At 46.5% G+C, this 20,035-nt stretch overlaps 2 protein-coding genes across 3 annotated transcripts; one reads left to right on the forward strand and one right to left on the reverse strand.

The window, feature by feature from the left end:
- Positions 1 to 7,919: 7,919 nt before the first annotated feature.
- Positions 7,920 to 10,934, forward strand: LOC125527616 (UMP-CMP kinase 1). 2 transcript variants are annotated; one of them, XM_048692129.2, is made up of 11 exons: positions 7,920 to 8,128; positions 8,537 to 8,688; positions 8,761 to 8,824; positions 9,058 to 9,112; positions 9,205 to 9,322; positions 9,413 to 9,569; positions 9,657 to 9,737; positions 9,814 to 9,921; positions 10,288 to 10,359; positions 10,459 to 10,531; positions 10,687 to 10,934. In XM_048692129.2, exons 3-11 carry the CDS (start codon positions 8,798 to 8,800, stop codon positions 10,716 to 10,718), a joined length of 723 nt encoding a protein of 240 aa, XP_048548086.1. In that variant the 5' UTR covers positions 7,920 to 8,128; positions 8,537 to 8,688; positions 8,761 to 8,797; the 3' UTR covers positions 10,719 to 10,934. The 2 variants fall into 2 exon arrangements, with proteins under 2 accessions (XP_048548086.1, XP_048548085.1); XM_048692128.2 differs by lacking the exon at positions 8,537 to 8,688.
- A 140-nt stretch (positions 10,935 to 11,074) lies between these two features.
- On the reverse strand, positions 11,075 to 11,734 carry LOC125527617 (agamous-like MADS-box protein AGL80). The gene has a single exon (XM_048692130.2). The coding sequence runs from the start codon at positions 11,662 to 11,664 to the stop codon at positions 11,080 to 11,082; it is 585 nt and encodes a 194-aa protein (XP_048548087.2). The 5' UTR covers positions 11,665 to 11,734; the 3' UTR covers positions 11,075 to 11,079.
- Positions 11,735 to 20,035: the final 8,301 nt, after the last annotated feature.

Consider the following 20,035-nt stretch of genomic DNA (forward strand, 5'->3'; position numbering starts at 1 on the left):
GATGATTATGATGGGGTGGTATCCTCCTTTGAATGATTTAAGTGATTTGACTTGGCACATGTTCACGCATGTAGTTGAATAAAATCAACATAGCCTTCACGATATTTATGTTCATGGTGGATTATATCCTACTCATGCTTGCATCCAATATTTCTTAATTTTAATGCATGCACATGGCTGTTGTCGCTCTCTAGTTGGTCGCTTTACAGTCTTTTGCTAGCCTTCACCTGTACTAAGCGGGAATACTGCTTGTGCATCCAATCCCTTAAACCCCAAAGTTATTCCAGATGAGTCCACTATACCTTCCTATATGCGGTATCTACCTGCCGTTCCAAGTAAATTTGTATGTGCTAAACTCTAAACCTTCAAATAAACATTCTGTTTTGTATGCTCGAATAGCTCATGTATCAACCAAGGCTGTCCTTATCTTCCGTGTTAGGCGGGTTATCCTCAAGAGGAGTGGACTCCGCTCCTCACTCACGAGAAAATGGCTGGTCACCGGGATGCCCAGTCCCATGCTTTATGCAAACTAAATCAAAATTAATTGCAAACAAAACTCCCCTGGGACCTGATGTATGTTGGAGGCACTTGTTGTTTCGAGCAAGCCATGGATTGATGCTTGTTGGTGGAGGGGGAGTATAAACTTTACCATTCTGTTTGGGAACCGCCTATAATGTGTTTAGCATGGAAGATATCACCATCTCTTAGTTGTTACGTTGACAATGAAAGTATATCGCTCAAAATACAATTTATCTCTATTTCAAAACCGAGCTCTGGCACCTCTACAAATCCCTGCTTCCCTCTGCGAAGGGCCTGTCCATTTACTTTTATGTTGAGTCATCACCCTCTTATTAAAAAGCACTAGCTGGAGAGCACAGCTGTCATTTGCATTCATCACTGTTAATTTATATTGGGTATGACTATGATTGGATCTCTTTTACCATGAATTACAATGTCTAGTCAGTCCTTGATCTTTAAAGGTGCTCTGCATTTATGTTTTGCGGTCTCAGAAAGGGCTAGCGAGATACCATCTTGTTATATCATATTATGATTGTTTTGAAAAAGTGTTGTCATCCGAGATTTATTATTATGACTTGCTAGTTCGTTATGCTATTGATATGAGTAATTATGAGACCTGAGAATTATTGCAAATGTGGTTAGTTATGATCTATGCTGAAAACTTGAATGCTGGCTTGACATAGTTACAACAACAAGAGCAAACAGAGTTTGTAAAAGTTTTTCTTTCTTTCTTTCAGTTTGTCAACTGAATTGCTTGAGGACAAGCAAGGGTTTAAGCTTGGGGGAGTTGATACGTCTCCGTCGTATCTACTTTTCCAAACACTTTTGCCCTTGTTTTGGACTCTAACTTGTATGATTTGAATGGAACTAACCCGGACTGACGCTGTTTTCAGCAGAATTGCCATGGTGTTGTTTTATGTGCAGAAAACAAATATTCTTGGAATGACCTGAAACTCCACGGAACATCTTAGAAAAAATAATAAAAAATCCTCGCCAAATATGAAGACCAGGGGGCCCACACCCTGTCCACGAGGGTGGGCCCCTCCTAGGGCGTGCCCCCCTACCCCGTGGGCCCCCTGGATGCCCTCCGACGCCAACTCCAACTCTATATATTTGCTTTCGGAGAGAAAAAAATCAAGGAGAAGAAATCATCGCGTTTTGCGATACGGAGCCGCCGCCAAGCCCTAAAACCTCTCGGGAGGGCTGATTTGGAGTCTGTTTGGGGCTCCGGAGAGGGGGATTCGTCGCCGTCGTCATCATCAACCATCCTCCATCACCAATGTCATGATGCTCACCGCCGTGCGTGAGTAATTCCATTGTAGGCTTGCTGGACGGTGATGGGTTGGATGAGATTTATCATGTAGTCGAGTTAGTTTTGTTAGGGTTTGATCCCTAGTATCCATTATGTTCTGAGATTGATGTTGTTATGACTTTGCTATGCTTAATGCTTGTCACTAGGGCCCGAGTGCCATGATTTCAGATCTAAACCTATTATGTTTTCATGAATATATGTGAGTTCTTGATCCTATCTTGCAAGTCTATAGTCACCTACTATGTGTTATGATCCGGCAACCCCGAGGTGACAATAATCGGGACCACTCCCGGTGATGACCATAGTTTGAGGAGTTCATGTATTCACTATGTGCTAATGCTTTGTTCCGGCTCTCTATTAAAAGGAGGCCTTAATATCCCTTAGTTTCCGATAGGACCCCGCTGCCATGGGAGGGTAGGACAAAAGATGTCATGCAAGTTCTTTTCCATAAGCACGTATGACTATGTACGGAATATATGCCTACATTACATTGATGAATTGGAGCTAGTTCTGTGTCACCCTATGTTATGACTGTTACATGATGAACCGCATCCGGCATAATTATCCATCACTGATCCGGTGCCTACGAGTTTTCCATATAATGGTTCTCGCTTATTTACTTTCCCGTTGCTACTGTTACAATCACTACAAAATACCAAAAACATTACTTTTGCTGTCTTTACTTTTGTTGCTGCTACCACCACTATCATATTACTGTGCTACTAAACACTTTGCTGCAGATACTAAGTTTCCAGGTGTGGTTGAATTGACAACTCAGCTGCTAATACTTGAGAATATTCTTTGGCTCCCCTTGTGTCGAATCAATAAATTTGGGTTGAATACTCTACCCTCGAAAGCTGTTGCGATCCCCTATACTTGTGGGTTATCAACAAGCACTTCTCAATCATCCGCATGAATGTGGCTCCAGCGTTCTTCAAACCGAATGACATAATGACGTAACAGAAGCACCCAAATGGGGTGATGAAAGCTATTTTTATCTCATCAGGTCCATACATACGGATCTGATGATACCCGGAATAAGCGTCCAAAAAGGACAAATGCTCACACCCCGTAGTCGAGTCGACTATTTGGTCGATGCGAGGGAGAGAAAAGTGATCTTTCGGGCAGGCCCGATTGATATGTTTGAAGTCGATGCACATGCGAAGTGAGTCGTCCTTCTTTGGGACCATGACAACATTAGCTAACCACTCGGAGTGGTAAATCTCTCGGATAAACTCAGCTGCCAGAAGCCGAGCCACTTCTTCACCGATTGCCTTCCTCTTCTGTACGGCGGACCGTCGAAGATGTTCTTTGACTGGTTTCACTTTTGGATCGACTCGCAAACGATGCTCAGTCAGTCCCCTGGGAACACCTGGCTTGTCAGAAGGTTTTCATGCAAAGATGTCCCAGTTCTCACGGAGGAACTGGATGAGCGATTTTTCCTATTTGGAGTCGAGTGTTGTTGAAATGTGAGTCGGAGCAGCATTGGGATCTGTTGGATGAATATGAATCGGCTTCGTTTCACCAGACGACTGGAATGCTGAATCTGTGGCAGGTTTCTTAGCTCGCAACAAATCACTCGGATCTGCATTTTTTTGATACTCCTGCAACTCCACTACTGCCATCTATGCATCGGCGATCTTTGAGCCTTTCTGGAAGCACTCTTTTGCTTTCTTTCGACTGCCAGTGATAGTGATCACCCCTTTTAGGACCAGGCATCTTCAATTTGAGGTACACGTAACATGGTCGAGCCATAAAACGTGCATAAGCTGGCTTGCCTAGAATAGCATGATAGGCACTATGGAAATCCACAACTTCAAATGTCAACTTTTCTTTGCAGTAATTCTTGGAATCATCGAAAACTACATTAAGGGCGATCTGACCGAGTGACGTAGCCTTATTGCCAGAATAACTCCATGGAAACTCATATTACTTTCACTAAGTCTGGACATCGGAATGCCCATTCCTTTCAACGTCTCTGCATATAGTATATTCAGACCACTGCCACCATCCATCAGAACCTTAGTCAATCGAGTGCCTTCAACTACTGGGTCGACCACCAGCGCTTGCCTCCCAGGGGTGGCTATGTGCGCTGGGTGATCGGACTGGTCGAATGTAATGGCAGTCTGAGACCACTTCAAATAACGGGGTGTCACCGGAGCGACCATGTTCACTTCTCTGTTGATGACTTTCAGTCGACTCTTACTCTCAACATCAGCGAAATCATCAGAGTGGAATTGACGTGGGGGTAACCATCATCGTCTTCCTCCTCGTCCTCAACTTTGTCCGCTTCCTTCTCCTTTTCCTTGGGTTGTTTCTCTCGGAATTGCTGGATTAGGAGTCGACACTATCGAGTGGTATGCTTCGGGTAAATGAAATTACCCTCTTCATCTTTTTTGGTGTGAATGTGGCATGGTAAATCTAGCACATCATTTCCATCTTGATCTTTTACTTTCTTGGGGTTCCACGACCCTTTGGGTTTCCCTTTGAACTTTCCTTGAGTCACGGCTAAGGCTTCACCAGGAGCGGCTGGCTCGGCTTTGCGCTTCTGCTTCCGACTGGAGTTCCCTCCTCCGGTTTTGTGGGCGACTGTTTTGTGCTTGCCACTCTGGAGTCGGTCTTCTTCTTCACCATTGGCGTACTTGGTGGCAATTTCCATCATCCGAGTCAGAGTCATATCTCCTGTCCGACCGAATTTCAGGTTCAACTCCCGATACTTAACGCCTTCTTTGAAGGCACAAATTGCCTGGTGATCGACACATTCTCCACCGTGTGGTGCAACGTGATCCATCTCTGGATATAATCTCTCAAAGTTTCATTCGGTTTCTGAACGCAACACTGCAATTCTGTCAGCCCTGCTGGCCGTTTGCAAGTACCTTCAAATGTTCTGATAAACACTCGGGCAAGATCTTCCCAAGTATAAATACTACCAGGCGCTAACTGATTCAGCCACGCTCTAGCTGAGCCCTCCAACATCAAAGGAAGGTGCTTCATGGCCACTTCATCGTTGCCACCACCAATCTGTACAGCCACTCGATAATCCTCAAGCCAAGTGTCAGGCTTGGACTCGCCAGTGAACTTACTGACTCCAGCCGCCAACCTGAAGTTGGGAGGAATCACCGCAGCCCTGATGGATCTGCTGAAGCACTCTGGACCTGAGACATGTACCCTGCTGCTGGTTGGGAAATCTCTGTCGTGACCTTCTCTGTGAGCTCTGTTTCTGTCGACCAGACCCTGAACGAGAATAGATCTCGCATCAAAGCCCGGCTCCCTGGGGTCGACTGGAATCCTTCGCCCACCACTATGAGGACGTCTATCGTCATGCTGTCGAGGCACGTATGACCCACTCCTTGGGGGAGGCATGGGCACTCGACGACGATCATCGTGATCGAGTCGGTGATCATACTGCTCGCGGTTTCTGTACTGATCTCGCCGGTCCTCACGTCCTTCACGCCTCGGGGGTGATCTCGGGCTGTGAGCCGACTGGACTGTGTCTGCAACCACGGATCTGCTATGGATTCTATTCCGCGACTGAGAAACTGTTGTATTCTGCTCTCCCGCCGCACGGAGCAAAGCCCGAATCTGCACCAAACCTCGACCAGCTTTTGACTGGGAAGGTTGGATTGACTCCGCTATTCGGGCCGCAGCTGCGAGATTCTAGATCGAAGTTCGGTATACCTGAGTCGGAGGCGGAAAAAGTTGGCGTCGACTGGACTCGGGGATACGCTGCCGAGCACGCTCGTCGAGTGCACGCTGGAGGTTCTCCAGTCGAGTGCGCTCAGCCAAGTTGGCCAGGCGCGCCTCCTCCAAGGCCTGGGCCTCGGAGGTTTCTCCAACGATAGGAGTGTGAAGCGCATCCATGTTCCGGCGGCGAAGTTCTTCCCTTCGCTGCGAAGAGAGGGGTTTGGGGCAGTACTCTTCGTGAACACGCGACAGATCACCGTCCCCATCGCCTCCGTCTTCACGGGTGAAGCCAGGAGGACTGCGTGGTCCATTGACCATCAAAACTTCTGCCGCGGGGTCGCTGCTGTCGCACTCGGATGCAGTCTCTACGGGGCCATTCGAACAGGCCGTAGAGAGTTTCGTCGGGCTCGATTGCCGCAACTTAGGGGGTGGCCGACTAGCGAGCCACCGCATGCCTCACCCACCGCTGAAGCCTCGATCGACCGGAACGCTTGCTCCGGCGGGCTGCAGGGAGGGTGGTCAGCACAGGAGTCGACCGATACTGAGTCGACGGCTGCCGTAGGAGGACGCCACGGACGCACGCGCGAAAGTGCGTTGCCCCACGGACGGGGAGCGCCTCGACGTCAAGTGGCGCTTCTTGGAGCCAAGCGGAGTCGTCGGCGACGAATACGAGCGCACCGAGACGGATCTCGCGGCCCTCGACCAAACCTCCGCCCGAAACCATGTTGATGGGGATCGGAAAAATCGCAACTTCTCCAACAAGTCGCTAAGACACCGGCCCCATGGTGGGCGCCAACTATCGTGGTTCTAAATCTGACAGTAGAATAGGGGGTAGGGATGTAGAGGCAAGATTCTAGCTATGGAGGAGTTGTACACGCGAGTTTTACGAGTTCAGGCCCTTCTCGGAGGAAGTAACAGCCCTACGTCTCGGAGCCCGGAGGCGGTCGACTGGATTATATGCGTGTGTGTTACAGGGGGTGCGAACCCTTGTGCCTGTGGAGGGGGTGGCTTATATAGAGTGCGCCAAGACCCCAGCCAGCCCACGACACAGAGGGTTTAAGGTACATTGAAGAGAGAACGTTACTGGTAACGCCCACATTAAAGTGCTGTAAATTTCAATTAAGTCTATAAGTAAATGCTCGACCGTTGCATATGCAGAGTGGCTTTAGTCTTCTGCCCGTCGAGTGACTTCTGGGACGGTCGAGTGATATCGATTCTTCCGAGTGGAACATTTCCGGTCGAGTGGATGATGATACCCTTTGGATGATCCTGGCTTTAGGGTGTTGTCCTAGGGGAGGATGTCTAGGTCAGGTCTATGACCCTACCCTAGGTACGTAGCTTTATCCGCTGGCGCTTCAGTATCCGTCCCTGTATAGTATTGTTCAACGACGTGATGCTCTTGTGGCAACGATTATGCAGTCCATCCCCCTTAATATTCAATTTAGGAGGACGCTAGTTGGCAACCAGTGGGAAGCGTGGCTTCATCTGGTGAGTAGACTGATGGAGGTTCAGCTGTCTTATCAGCCCGATCAGTTGTGTTGGAAGCTCACTAGGTCTGGAGAGTTCACTGTTAAATCGATGTATATCGATATCATCAACTCTAGCGCCATTCCTAGTTCCCAATATGTTTGAAAAGTAAAAGTTCCTTTGAAAATTAAAGTGTTTATGTGGTTTGTACATAAACAAGTCATATTAATAAAGGATAACTTGGTAAAGTACAATTGGACAGGATTTACTAGGTGTAGTTTTTGTGATCGGGATGAAACCATCAAACACCTTTTCTTTGATTGCCCGTTGGCCAAAGTTTTGTGGTAGACGGTGCACATTGCCTTTAACATTACTCCTCCAAATTCTGTCAATACGTTATTTGGAACGTGGCTTGTTGGAATAGAGTCCGAAACAACTAGACACATTCGCGTAGGAGTATGTGCTTTGTTGTGGGCAATTTGGAACTGCAGAAATGATTTGACTTTTAATAGAACAATAAATATTCATTTTATGCAGGTTATATTCCGAGCCACTGCGTTGATCCATATATGGTCGTTACTCACTCCGACGGAGGCTAGGGAGCGTTTGGTTACTGGACCTATCCGATGGAAGATGGTAGCACGGGATATCTTCAACCGGTTTGGATGACGGTCATGTAATAGGATAGACTAGGATAGACGATTAGTTTGCCTATTGTTGTTATGCTAGCCGGTTGTGGCCTTTTGGCTTTTGGTTTTTGGCGTTGTGACTCTTTGTGAGCTGGCCATTACTTTGTTTCAGACTATATGACTCTGTTGGACCTATTTATTTATCTATAAAGATGGTCGTATGCATCGTTCTGATGTAGAGGCCGGAGAATCCCTTTTTAAGAAAAATCTCCTATATTGCTCAAAATAGTATGTGTAATAATCTCTTTCCACACGCGTCTCCTTTGCCGGCCTCCTTTTGCTTTGCTTTGCTCTCCTCTCTACGTACTACACTCTCGTCTCTTCCTCTCTACAAAATCGTTCCCTAGCTACCTTTACTTCTTCTCGAGGCTACCAGCCAGCAGAATCGAATTCCTCCCCGTATCGTCGTCGCCGTCGCCGTCGCTCCACCGTTGCCAAGAACGGCAAGCTCTCTCCGGTAAGCCTCCTCCTCCTCCTCCTCCTCCCGTCTCCTACCTATTTTCGTCATCCTATCCATCTCTGTATCTTGGGTGGGAGAGCACAGCACATCTCTGCGTAGCGCATAGCAGCAAAATCTCCATTCACCTTTTTAATATTGTGTTTTCCTCCGGAATCTTCCATGGTTTTTAGATATATTTTTCCTTCCAATATGGAATGTATTGCCTTTATACTCCAGCCTCGGATCATTGGAGAAAAACTAGTTTTACTCCACCTGAATTTTCTTGAATATTGGTCGGTCAGTACTGTTATTGGGCAGCTCCAGTTCACAACGCCATCGATCGGCGTCATTGTAGCTGTCATTTTCCCGAAGTATCTAGTGACCACTGTGATGAAATTTCTAGACGAGCCTTGTATAATCTGTTAGGTGTCTCTTCCTGAAGTCTCTGGTGGAACCGTACGTCTGTCTGGAAGCGCCCGAAAGGATTTTGGAAATAACTAACTGCGTGTGGGGTCGCACTCACATAGTGGGAACGGGCTTGTAGATGTGCAACGGCAGTGACATCTGAATCGACGCCTGTATGTTTTCTTTGGTTCATTTGTGTTCTTTGTCTGAATCTGTAAACTCAACTACTTACCTGTTGCATTCAGAGTTCCACTGGTGTTGCTGCTGACCAGGCCCAGCTAGATGGCAGAAGTAGTAGAAGTACACAAGGTAAATCTAGTAATTAAGTTCAGTACCATCTGACTATATTGATCAATCCATCATTTTTTTGTCAAACTGGTGCCCCCTGAAGAGGGCAAACCCATTTTATTAACACCCTAAACAGTGTCCTCAAAATCTGTTACTTTTATGCTGCCCGATTTTCTCTGACAAAACTAGATATGGATATCAGTCAACTACTATACGTCCATGACTTGCTGTGTTACTAATTCGGTTGGGTGCAGGATTGGGTCGGGTCATTCCCCTCCGGGAAAAAGATAACGGTTGTTTTTGTCATAGGTATTCCTTCTTCTAGACTAATACAGTTGTCCCTGATATGTCCTGCTTAACTCCTTGAGCTGATCAGTCCATTGCTTATACTGCTGGTGCAGGAGGGCCAGGCAGTGGCAAAGGCACTCAGTGTGCTAAGATTGTGAGTCAGTTTGGGTTCACCCATCTGAGTGCTGGCGATCTTCTTCGCGAAGAAGTTAAATCTGATACCGAGCAAGGGTATAACAACCTAGTCCCTATTCGTGTAAATGAACTCTATGCTGTAGTCATTGTCTCGGTATCTTTCTAATGCCTACCCTTTTTTATTAGTGCAATGATCAAGAATCTCATGCATGAAGGAAAGCTTGTGCCTTCTGAGATCATCGTCAGGCTACTGTTAAAAGCCATGCTTGCAAGTGGAAATGATAAGTTTCTTATTGATGGATTTCCGCGAAATGAAGAAAACCGCGAAGCATACGAGAAGATTGTAAGAATGCTTCTATGTACTTATGATAGTGCCAAAAGAAGTTGGAACCCTTGTTGTATGCTTCACACATATACATTTGTGTATCAGGTTAAGATAGAACCTGAGTTCGCATTACTGATTGACTGCTCAAGGGAAGAGATGGAGCGGCGCATTCTACATCGAAACCAGGTTTTGTGCTTGTGTTTCCTTATGCCCAACTTGTCTCGTTTGATTAACATGTGTCGCTCAATTTGGTTGTCTTCAGGGAAGAGATGATGACAACATGGAAACCATTCATCGGCGGTTCGAAGTTTTTCAGCAATCAACTCTGCCTGTTATTCAGCACTATGAGAAAATGGGAAAGCTTCGAAGGGTACTTTAATAGCTGAAATTATAATTCTATAATACATATAGTAGAGTAAATAGAATATAGCAAACTGAATCTCATACATGCCTATAAGATTCCAAGCCAATATGTATATCCGTTATTCAAGAATCTAGAAAACTGAATCTCATCTTATTTTCAGAGAAATAGTTATGTTGATTTTCAGCTTCGATTTTTGTGAGCCCAAAACACATTTGAAGTTTTCAATACCGACATAGTTATACGAAGTTCGTACACTGTGAAGATTATGATAATGTAGATGCAATAATAAGAAATGTTCTTGTTTTGGTGACATCATGTGGGTTTTTATGAGAATTGTGACTTGTGAGGTTGCTTCCTGTCCTGCCCCCTCAGGTTGATGGTGACAGGCAGCCAGACATGGTGTTCGAAGACGTGAAGGCCATCTTCGCGCAACTAAACACTCAGGTTATATCCATTGTTGCATCTTGTAGTTATTAATTTTGAAATAAATCATGGGGTCGGCGTTTACGGTTTACCCGCGTCTTACTCTGGCGTCTTTGGTAGGCAAACGAAGGCAGCAACGTAAGCAGAGCACAAATTAATCCATTCAAGCGTTGGTTTCTCGACCTTTTCTGCAGTAAGCAACTGTTTCATGATTGTTCCTGTGGTTCAGACAATTGATTTGAGTAGCTTCAGTCCGGTTACTTGAAATTTATATATTCAGTCTGCAACCATGCTCGATCATGTTCATTGTTCGACATGATTGACACCAGGTGTATGTTTGACCTTCAGGTTGCTTCGATTTGCAAGACAGAAGGAACTGACCATCTTCTACAGAGATGATTAATTAGTGTGGCGCCCTTCAGTCCTGGATCAAGAATTCAAGATGGAGCAGCAAGCAGGTACAGCAAAAGAAACCGTTAGTGTTCTGATGTGTTCATCCGGTGTGTTGTGTTGTGAGCTCGATTGAGCTGTGTGCATTTCATCGTGTAAACATTTTAACAAAAGAGAACCCCGTCCAGCTGCAGTTTGTTACTGAATTTGATCGTGTAAACATGTTTGTTAACAAAGAAACGCAGGCTTTGTCCTTCTACGAGCGACAGGGAGACAGATCACGTACCAAACCTAAAGATTACTAGACATATCAGAAAGGACTTCCGACCCGAGGGCGTGTGGGTGTTCTATTTATAACTGCTGGTGCGGCGCCTCCACGCCGGCGACTGTGGCAGCGGCGTAATGCGGCGGCTCAGCCTGCACGCCGGCGTGCTGCAGCGGCAGCAGCTGCTGCTGCATGCTCCTGTACGCGATGCAGTCGCTCACCTTCTTGACGTAGCTCTCCGCCATCCAGCCCAGGCTGACGAGCTGCTCGATGGCGACGCCGGCAAGGCCCTGGCGGCGGCCGGCCAGGGCGTCGTGGAGGAGCAGCGTGGTCTCGAGCTGGCGGTTGTCGCGCTGCGCCCTGCGCAGCTGCTCCTGGATCTTGGCGATGCGCTCCCGGACGTAGTCCTCCCCGTCCATCTTCTTCTTGCACTGGTCCAGCTCCGGCATGGCCCTGAAGCGGTCGATGACGCGCATCGCCTCCGGGACCGACGGGTACACCTCCGGCGGGGAGGCCCCGCCCTCGCGGTACATGATGTAGCACGTGTCCACGCCGCACAGCACCGACAGCTCCCCGGCCTTCTTCTTGATCCCCATGTCGCGCTTCCTCGCCGTCGCCTTCCGGGTCGGGTCGCTCGCGATGTACTCGATGGCCACCTTCTTGCGAGCCATGGACGTCGACGCCGGTCGCCGCGAGGAAGAAGGCGGTGTAGGAATCGAGGTGAAATATATGGTTGGCCTGCTGCGGCTTGGGAGACAACGGAATGGCGGTCTTATAGTGGAGTATCGACTGGAGGGATCGCTGCCATCGACGTGATTGGAAAGGGATTATTCTGACAGATATGAGGATCGCTTGAATTAGTGCCGGTTAATGCGTAGTTAGCTACATCATATCTTCTGACCTATCGTGTCTGCTGAATGATCATAGGCAGATGTCAATCTGAACACAACGTTCAGCCCATCTCGTGAGGAAAACATAGGAAGTACATGTGGGTCCACCTCGTGAGGAAAACACGGAGAGACGATCGAGGCGATTGCGAGGCGATCGCTGTCGAGAGCTAGGGTTAGGGTTTTCCGCGCTGGTGGTGAGGCTACCGGTGGTGCGTGAAGGGGTGACGGCGTCCCCGAACACGCGGATCGGCGTGGATCTGACTCTGCTGTGGACGTGCCATGGCGGACAGGATGAGGAACGGGGCGGCGGCGCCGCAGAACACAGCGAGCACTCCCAAGGCGACGACTACGCCACGAGCGGCAACGGGCACGACGGCAGCCCCCACGGGGGCGACAACGCCGCGATCAGGCGTGCGCGCGGCGGCGATGGGCTCAGCGCAGAAGACGCCACTGGGCGCACAAAGCAGAAACCCATCACAGTCGCCCGTAGATGGCAAAGTCTCCGAGGAGGCGGCGGGACTAACTGCGCACTTGGGGGGACTTGTGCTGACGGAGAAGGAGGCTGCAGGGTTTGTCTTCAAGGAGCCTGAACGAGAACAAGCTAGGCCGGCGAAGTGGTCGGCCATAGGGAAAGCGTTTACCCCAAGGCTCATGAATTAGCGTGCTCTCGAGATGGCGATGCCAAGGGCATGGGGCCTCCACAAAGAAGCAAAGTTCAAGATAATTGGAAGGAACATGTTCATGGTGAAGTTTGGAAGCGAAGGTGACTGGAAACACGTGTTAAATAACGGACCCTGGCAGTTTGACTTCAATATTGTGGTGCTCAAGGATTATGATGGTGTTACTAGACCATCTGAGATGGTGTTTGATACGGTGGAGGTTTGGGCTAGGGTTGCTGATCTACCTTTGAATAAGCGTTCGAAGGAGTTCGGTGAGGCGCTTGGGAATTGGTTGGGTGGAGTGGTACGTGTGGATGTGGAGAAAGATGGATTTGCAAAGGGTCCGAATCTGCGTTTCAGAGCTAAATTATCAGTGCATGAGCCGTTGGTCCGCGGGTTCTATCTTAAAAAAACGGAGGAGGACTTGGAACAAACTTGGTTTGATTTCACCTACGAAAAGATTCCGCGCTTTTGTTTCGAGTGTGGACGGCTGGTACACAATGAGGGAGGCTGTGTCCCCCCGGTGGAGTCGGACCAACAGTGGGGCGAATGGCTACGGGCTTCGCCGGGCAGATCGGGAGCGAGGAAGGAAGGATCCTACAGAGGGCCAACCAGCAGTGCCAGTAGCTATGGGAGTGTTAGATCAAGTGAAGGGGATATGGGCAGCAGGAAGATGGGATCTGTACGTGATCTCCCAACAAAACGCAACCTTAACAGGGAGTTTGACAGACCTGCTGATTCTCGCTCTGGCGGGAATGAGCATGGTGTCCAGGGTGAAGTGTCCAGCCCCAACAAACAGCGGCACGGGCCGGAGGTGGCGACGGGCAAGGACCTGCGGGATGAGCTTGAGCAAAAAAGGGAGTAGAATATGCGCAATGAACCGAGGCACCGTCAGATGAACAAGCAGGCTGAGCTAAGGTCGCAGTGAAGGAAATATGCCCTAGAGGCAATAATAAAGTTATTATTTATTTCCTAATAATCATGATAAATGTTTATTATTCATGCTAGAATTGTATTAACCGGAAACATAATACATGTGTGAATACATAGACAAATAAAGTGTCACTAGTATGCCTCTACTTGACTAGCTCGTTAATCAAAGATGGTTATGTTTCCTAACCATGAACAATGAGTTGTTATTTGATTAATGGGATCACATCATTAAGAGAATGATCTGATTGACATGACCCATTCCATTAGCTTAGCACCCGATCGTTTAGTATGTTGCTATTGCTTTCTTCATGACTTATACATGTTCCTATAACTATGAGATTATGCAACTCCCGTTTACCGGAGGAACACTTTGGGTACTACCAAACGTCACAACGTAACTGGGTGATTATAAAGGAGTACTACAGGTGTCTCCAAAGGTACATGTTGGGTTGGCGTATTTCGAGATTAGGTTTTGTCACTCCGATTGTTGGAGAGGTATCTCTGGGCCCTCTCGGTAATGCACATCACTTAAGCCTTGCAAGCATTGCAACTAAATGAGTTAGTTGCGGGATGATGTATTACAGAACGAGTAAACAGACTTGCCGGTAACGAGATTGAACTAGGTATTGGAATATCGACGATCGAATCTCGGGCAAGTAACATACCGATGACAAATGGAACAACGTATGTTGTTATGCGGTCTGACCGATAAAGATCTTCGTAGAATATGTAGGAGCCAATATGGGCATCCAGGTCCCGCTATTGGTTATTGACCGGAGACGTGTCTCGGTCATGTCTACATTGTTCTCGAACCGTAGGGTCCACACGCTTAAGGTTACGATGATAGTTATATTATGAGTTTATGCATTTTGATGTACCGAAGGTTGTTCGGAGTCTCGGATGTGATCACGGACATGACGAGGAGTCTCGAAATGGTCGAGACATAAAGATTGATATATCGGAAGCCTATGTTTGGATATCGAAAGTGTTCCGGGTGAAATCGGGATTTTACCGGAGTATCGGGAGGTTACCGGAACCCCCCGGGAGCTATATGGGCCTTAGTGGGCCTTAGCGGAAAAGAGAAGGGGCTGCCCAAGATGGGCTGCGCGCCCCCCTCCCTCCCCTAGTCCTATTAGGACAAGGAGAGGTGGCCGGCCCCCCCTCTCTCTTTTCCCCCTCCGCGAATCCTATTCCAACTAGGATTGGGGGGGGGGGAATCCTACTCCCAGAGGGAGTAGGACTCTCCTGGCGCGCCACCCTTGGCCGGCCAGCCTCCCCCTCTAGTCCTTTATATACGGAGGCAGGGGCACCCCAGAAACACACAAGTTAATCCTCGTGATCTATTCCTTAGCCGTGTGCGGCGCCCCCAGCCACCATAGTCCTCGATAATACTGTAGCGGAGTTTAGGCGAAGCCCTGCTGCTGTAGTACATCAAGATCGTCACCACGCCGTCGTGCTGACGGAACTCTTCTCCGACACTTTGCTGGATCGGAGTCCGGGGATCGTCATCGAGCTGAACGTGTGCTCGAACTCGGAGGTGCCGTAGTTTCAGTGCTTGATCGGTCGGATCGTGAAGACGTACGACTACAACAACCAAATGCTTCCGTTGTCGATCTACTAGGTATGTAGATCACACTCTCCCCTCGTTGCTATACATCACATGATCTTGCGTGTGCGTAGGAAATTTTTTGAAATTACTACGAAATCCAACAGTGGCATCCGAGCCTAGATTATTTATGTTGATGTTATATGCACGAGTAGAACACAAGTGAGTTGTGGGCGATATAAGTCATACTGCCTACCAGCATGTCATACTTTGGTTCGGCGGCATTATTGAACGAGACAACCCGGACCAACATTACGCGTACGCTTACACGAGACCGGTTCCCCCGACGTGCTTTGCACATAGGTGGCTTGCGGGCGACTGTCTCTCCAAATTTAGTTGAACCGAGTATGGCTACGCCCGGTCCTTGCGAAGGTTAAAACGGAGTCAAATTGACAAACTATCGTTGTGGTTTTGATGCATTGGTAAGATTGGTTCTTGCTTAAGCCCGTAGCAGCCACGTAAAACTTGCAACAACAAAGTAGAGGACGTCTAACTTGTTTTTGCAGGGCATGTTGTGATGTGATATGGTCAAGACATGATGCTGAATTTTATTGTATGAGATGATCATGTTTTGTAACCAAGTTATCGGCAACTGGCAGGAGCCTTATGGTTGTCGTTTTATTGTATGCAATGCAATCGCGATGTAATGCTTTACTTTTATCACTAAGCGGTAGCGATAGTCGTAGAAGCACAAGCTTGGCGAGATGACAACGATGCTACGATGGAGATCAAGGTGTCACGCCGGTGACGATGGTGATCACGACGATGCTTCGAAGATGGAGATCACAAGCACAAGATGATGATGGCCATATCATATCACTTATATTGATTGCATGTGATGTTTATCCTTTTATGCATCTTATCTTGCTTTGATTGACGGTAGCATTATAAGATGATCTCTCACTAAATTATCAAGAAGTGTTCTCCCTGAGTATGCACCGTTGCGAAAGTTCTTCGTGCTGAGACACCACGTGATGATCGGGTGTGATAGGTTCTACGTTCAAATACAACGGGTGCAAAACAGTTGCACACGCGGAATACTCAGGTTATACTTGACGAGCCAAGCATATACAGATATGGCCTCAGAACACGGAGACCGAAAGGTCGAGCGTGAATCATATAGTAGATATGATCAACATAACGATGTTCACCATTGAAAACTACTCCATCTCACGTGATGATCGGTTATGGTTTAGTTGATTTGGATCACGTAATCACTTAGAGGATTAGAGGGATGTCTATCTAAGTGGGAGTTCTTTAATTAATTTGATTAACTGAACTTAAATTTATCATGAAACTTAGTACCTGATTAGTATCTTGCATGTTTATGTTTGATTGTAGATAGATGGCTCGTGCTGTTGTTCCGTTGAATTTTAATGCGTTCCTTGAGAAAGCAAAGTTGAAAGATGATGGTAGCAATTACACGGACTGGGTCCGTAACTTGAGGATTATCCTCATTGCTACACAGAAGAATTACGTCCTGAAAGCACCGCTGGGTGCCAGGCCTGCTGCAGGAGCAGCGCCGGATGTTATGAACGTCTGGCAAAGCAAAGCTGATGACTACTTGATAGTTTAGTGTGCCATGCTTTATGGCTTAGAATCGGGACTTCAACGACGTTTTGAACATCATGGAGCATATGAGATGTTCCAGGAGTTGAAGTTAATATTTCAAGCAAATGCCCGGATTGAGAGATATGAAGTCTCCAATAAGTTCTATAGCTGCAAGATGGAGGAGAACAGTTCTGTCAGTGAGCATATACTCAAAATGTCTGGGTATAATAATCACTTGATTCAATTGGGAGTTAATCTTCCAAATGATTGCGTCATTGACAGAATTCTTCAATCACTGCCATCAAGCTACAAGAGCTTCGTGATGAACTATAATATGCAAGGGATGAACAAGACTATTCCCGAGCTCTTTGCGATGCTGAAAGCTGCGGAGGTAGAAATCAAGAAGGAGCATCAAGTGTTGATGGTCAACAAGACCACTAGTTTCAAGAAAAAGGGCAAAGGGAAGAAGAAGGGGAACTTCAAAAAGAACGGCAAGCAAGTTGCTACTCAAGAGAAGAAACCCAAACCTGAACCTAAGCCTAAAACTGAGTGCTTCTATTGCAAGCAGACTGGTCACTGGAAGCGGAACTTCCCCAAGTATTTGGCGGATAAGAAGGATGGCAAGGTGAACAAAGGTATATGTATATACATGTTATTGATGTGTACCTTACTAATGCTCGCAGTAGCACCTGGGTATTTGATACTGGTTCTGTTGCTAATATTTGCAACTCGAAACAGAGACTACGGATCAAGCGAAGATTGGTTAAGGACGAGGTGACGATGCGCGTGGGAAACGGTTCCAAAGTCGATGTGATCGCAGTCGACACGCTACCTCTACATCTACCTTCGGGATTAGTATTAGACCTAAATAATTGTTATTTGGTGCCAGCGTTAAGCATGAACATTATATCTGGATCTTGTTTGATGCGAGACGGTTATTCATTTAAATCAGAGAATAATGGTTGTTCTATTTATATGAGTAATATCTTTTATGGTCATGCACCCTTGAAGAGTGGTCTATTCTTGTTGAATCTCGATAGTAGTAACACACATATTCATAATGTTGAAGCCAAAAGATGCAGAGTTGATAATGAGAGTGCAACTTATTTGTGGCACTGCCGTTTAGGTCATATCGGTGTAAAGCGCATGAAGAAACTCCATTCTGATGGACTTTTGGAACCACTTGATTATGAATCACTTGGTACTTGCGAACCGTGCCTCTTAGGCAAGATGACCAAAACGCCGTTCTCCGGTACTATGGAGAGAGCAACAGATTTGTTGGAAATCATACATACAGATGTATGTGGTCCAATGAATATTGAGGCTCGTGGCGGATATCGTTATTTTCTCACCTTCACAGATGATTTAAGCAGATATGGGTATATCTACTTAATGAAACATAAGTCTGAAACATTTGAAAAGTTCAAGGAATTTCAGAGTGAAGTTGAAAATCATCGTAACAAGAAAATAAAGTTTCTACGATCTGATCGTGGAGGAGAATATTTGAGTTACGAGTTTGGTGTACATTTGAAAAATTGTGAAATAGTTTCGCAACTCACGCCACCCGGAACACCTCAGCGTAATGGTGTGTCCGAACGTCGTAATCGTACTTTACTGGATATGGTGCAATCTATGATGTCTCTTACTGATTTACCGCTATCGTTTTGGGGATGCGCTCTAGAGACGGCCGCATTCACGTTAAATAGGGCACCATCAAAATCCGTTGAGACGACGCCTTATGAACTATGGTTTGGCAAGAAACCAAAGTTGTCGTTTCTGAAAGTTTGGGGCTGCGATGCTTATGTGAAAAAGCTTCAACCTGATAAGCTCGAACCCAAATCGGAGAAATGTGTCTTCATAGGATATTCAAAGGAAACTATTGGATACACCTTCTATCACAGATCCGAAGGCAAGACTTTTGTTGCTAAATTCGGAAACTTTCTGGAGAAGGAGTTTCTCTCGAAAGAAGTGAGTGGGAGGAAAGTAGAACTTGACGAGGTAACTGTACCTGCTCCCTTATTGGAAAGTAGTACATCACAGAAAATTGTTTCTGTGACACCTACACCAGTTAGTGTGGAAGTCAATGATAATGATCATGAAACTTCAGAACAAGATACTACTGAACCTCGTAGATCAACCAGAGTAAGATCCGCGCCAGAGTGGTACGGTAATCCCGTTCTGGAAGTCATGATGCTAGATCATGATGAACCTACGAACTATGAAGAAGCAATGGTGAGCCCAGATTCCGCAAAGTGGCTTGAAGCCATGAAATCTGAGATGGGATCCATGTATGAGAACAAAGTATGGACTTTGGTTGACTTGCCCGATGGTCGGCAAGCAATTGAGAATAAATGGATCTTCAAGAAGAAGACTGACGCTGACGGTAATATTACTGTCTACAAAGCTCGACTTGTCGCAAAAGGTTTTCGACAAGTTCAAGGGATTGACTATGATGAGACCTTCTCACCCGTAGCGATGCTTAAGTATGTCCGAATCATGTTAGCAATTGCCGCATTTTATGATTATGAGATTTGGCAGATGGATGTCAAAACTGCATTCCTGAATGGATTTCTGGAAGAAGAGTTGTATATGATGCAACCAGAAGGTTTTGTCGATCCAAAAGGAGCTAACAAAGTGTGCAAGCTCCAGCGATCCATTTATGGACTGGTGCAAGCCTCTCAGAGTTGGAATAAACATTTTGATAGTGTGATCAAAGCATTTGGTTTTATACAGACTTTTGGAGAAGCCTGTATTTACAAGAAAGTGAGTGGGAGCTCTGTAGCATTTCTGATATTATATGTGGATGACATATTATTAATTGGAAATGATATAGAATTTCTGGATAGCATAAAGGGATACTTGAATAAGAGTTTTTCAATGAAAGACCTCGGTGAAGCTGCTTACATATTAGGCATTAAGATCTATAGAGATAGATCAAAACGCTTAATTGGACTTTCACAAACAACATACCTTGACAAAATTTTGAAGAAGTTCAAAATGGATCAAGCAAAGAAAGGATTCTTGCCTGTGTTACAAGGTGTGAAATTGAGTAAGACTCAATGCCCGACCACTGCAGAAGATAGAGCGAATATGAAAGATGTTCCCTATGCATCAGCGATAGGATCTATCATGTATGCAATGCTGTGTACCAGACCTGATGTGTGCCTTGCTATAAGTCTAGCAGGGAGGTACCAAAGTAATCCAGGAGTGGATCACTGGACAGCGGTCAAGAACATCCTGAAATACCTGAAAAGGACTAAGGATATGCTTCTCGTATATGGAGGTGACAAAGAGCTCATCGTAAATGGTTAGGTTGATGCAAGCTTTGACACTGATCCGGACAAATCTAAATCGCAAACCGGATACGTGTTTACATTAAACGGTGGAGCTGTCAGTTGGTGCA

The sequence above is a fragment of the Triticum urartu genome, chromosome 3A (assembly GCF_056163025.1).
Source record: "Triticum urartu cultivar PI428250 chromosome 3A, HENAU_Tu73, whole genome shotgun sequence".
Lineage (NCBI taxonomy): Eukaryota > Viridiplantae > Streptophyta > Magnoliopsida > Poales > Poaceae > Triticum > Triticum urartu.

What these genes read in the sequence shown, in the direction of transcription:
- LOC125527616 (XM_048692129.2), top strand. Translation starts at nt 8,798, where the DNA reads ATGGCAGAAGTAGTAGAAGTACACAAG. An exon ending in GCATTCTACATCGAAACCAG is followed by an intron (nt 9,738 to 9,813) that starts GTTTTGTGCTTG and finishes GGTTGTCTTCAG; the next exon opens with GGAAGAGATGATGACAACAT. An exon ending in GTTTCTCGACCTTTTCTGCA is followed by an intron (nt 10,532 to 10,686) that starts GTAAGCAACTGT and finishes TTTGACCTTCAG; the next exon opens with GTTGCTTCGATTTGCAAGAC.
- LOC125527617 (XM_048692130.2), bottom strand. Translation starts at nt 11,664, where the DNA reads ATGGCTCGCAAGAAGGTGGCCATCGAGTACATCGCGAGCGACCCGACC.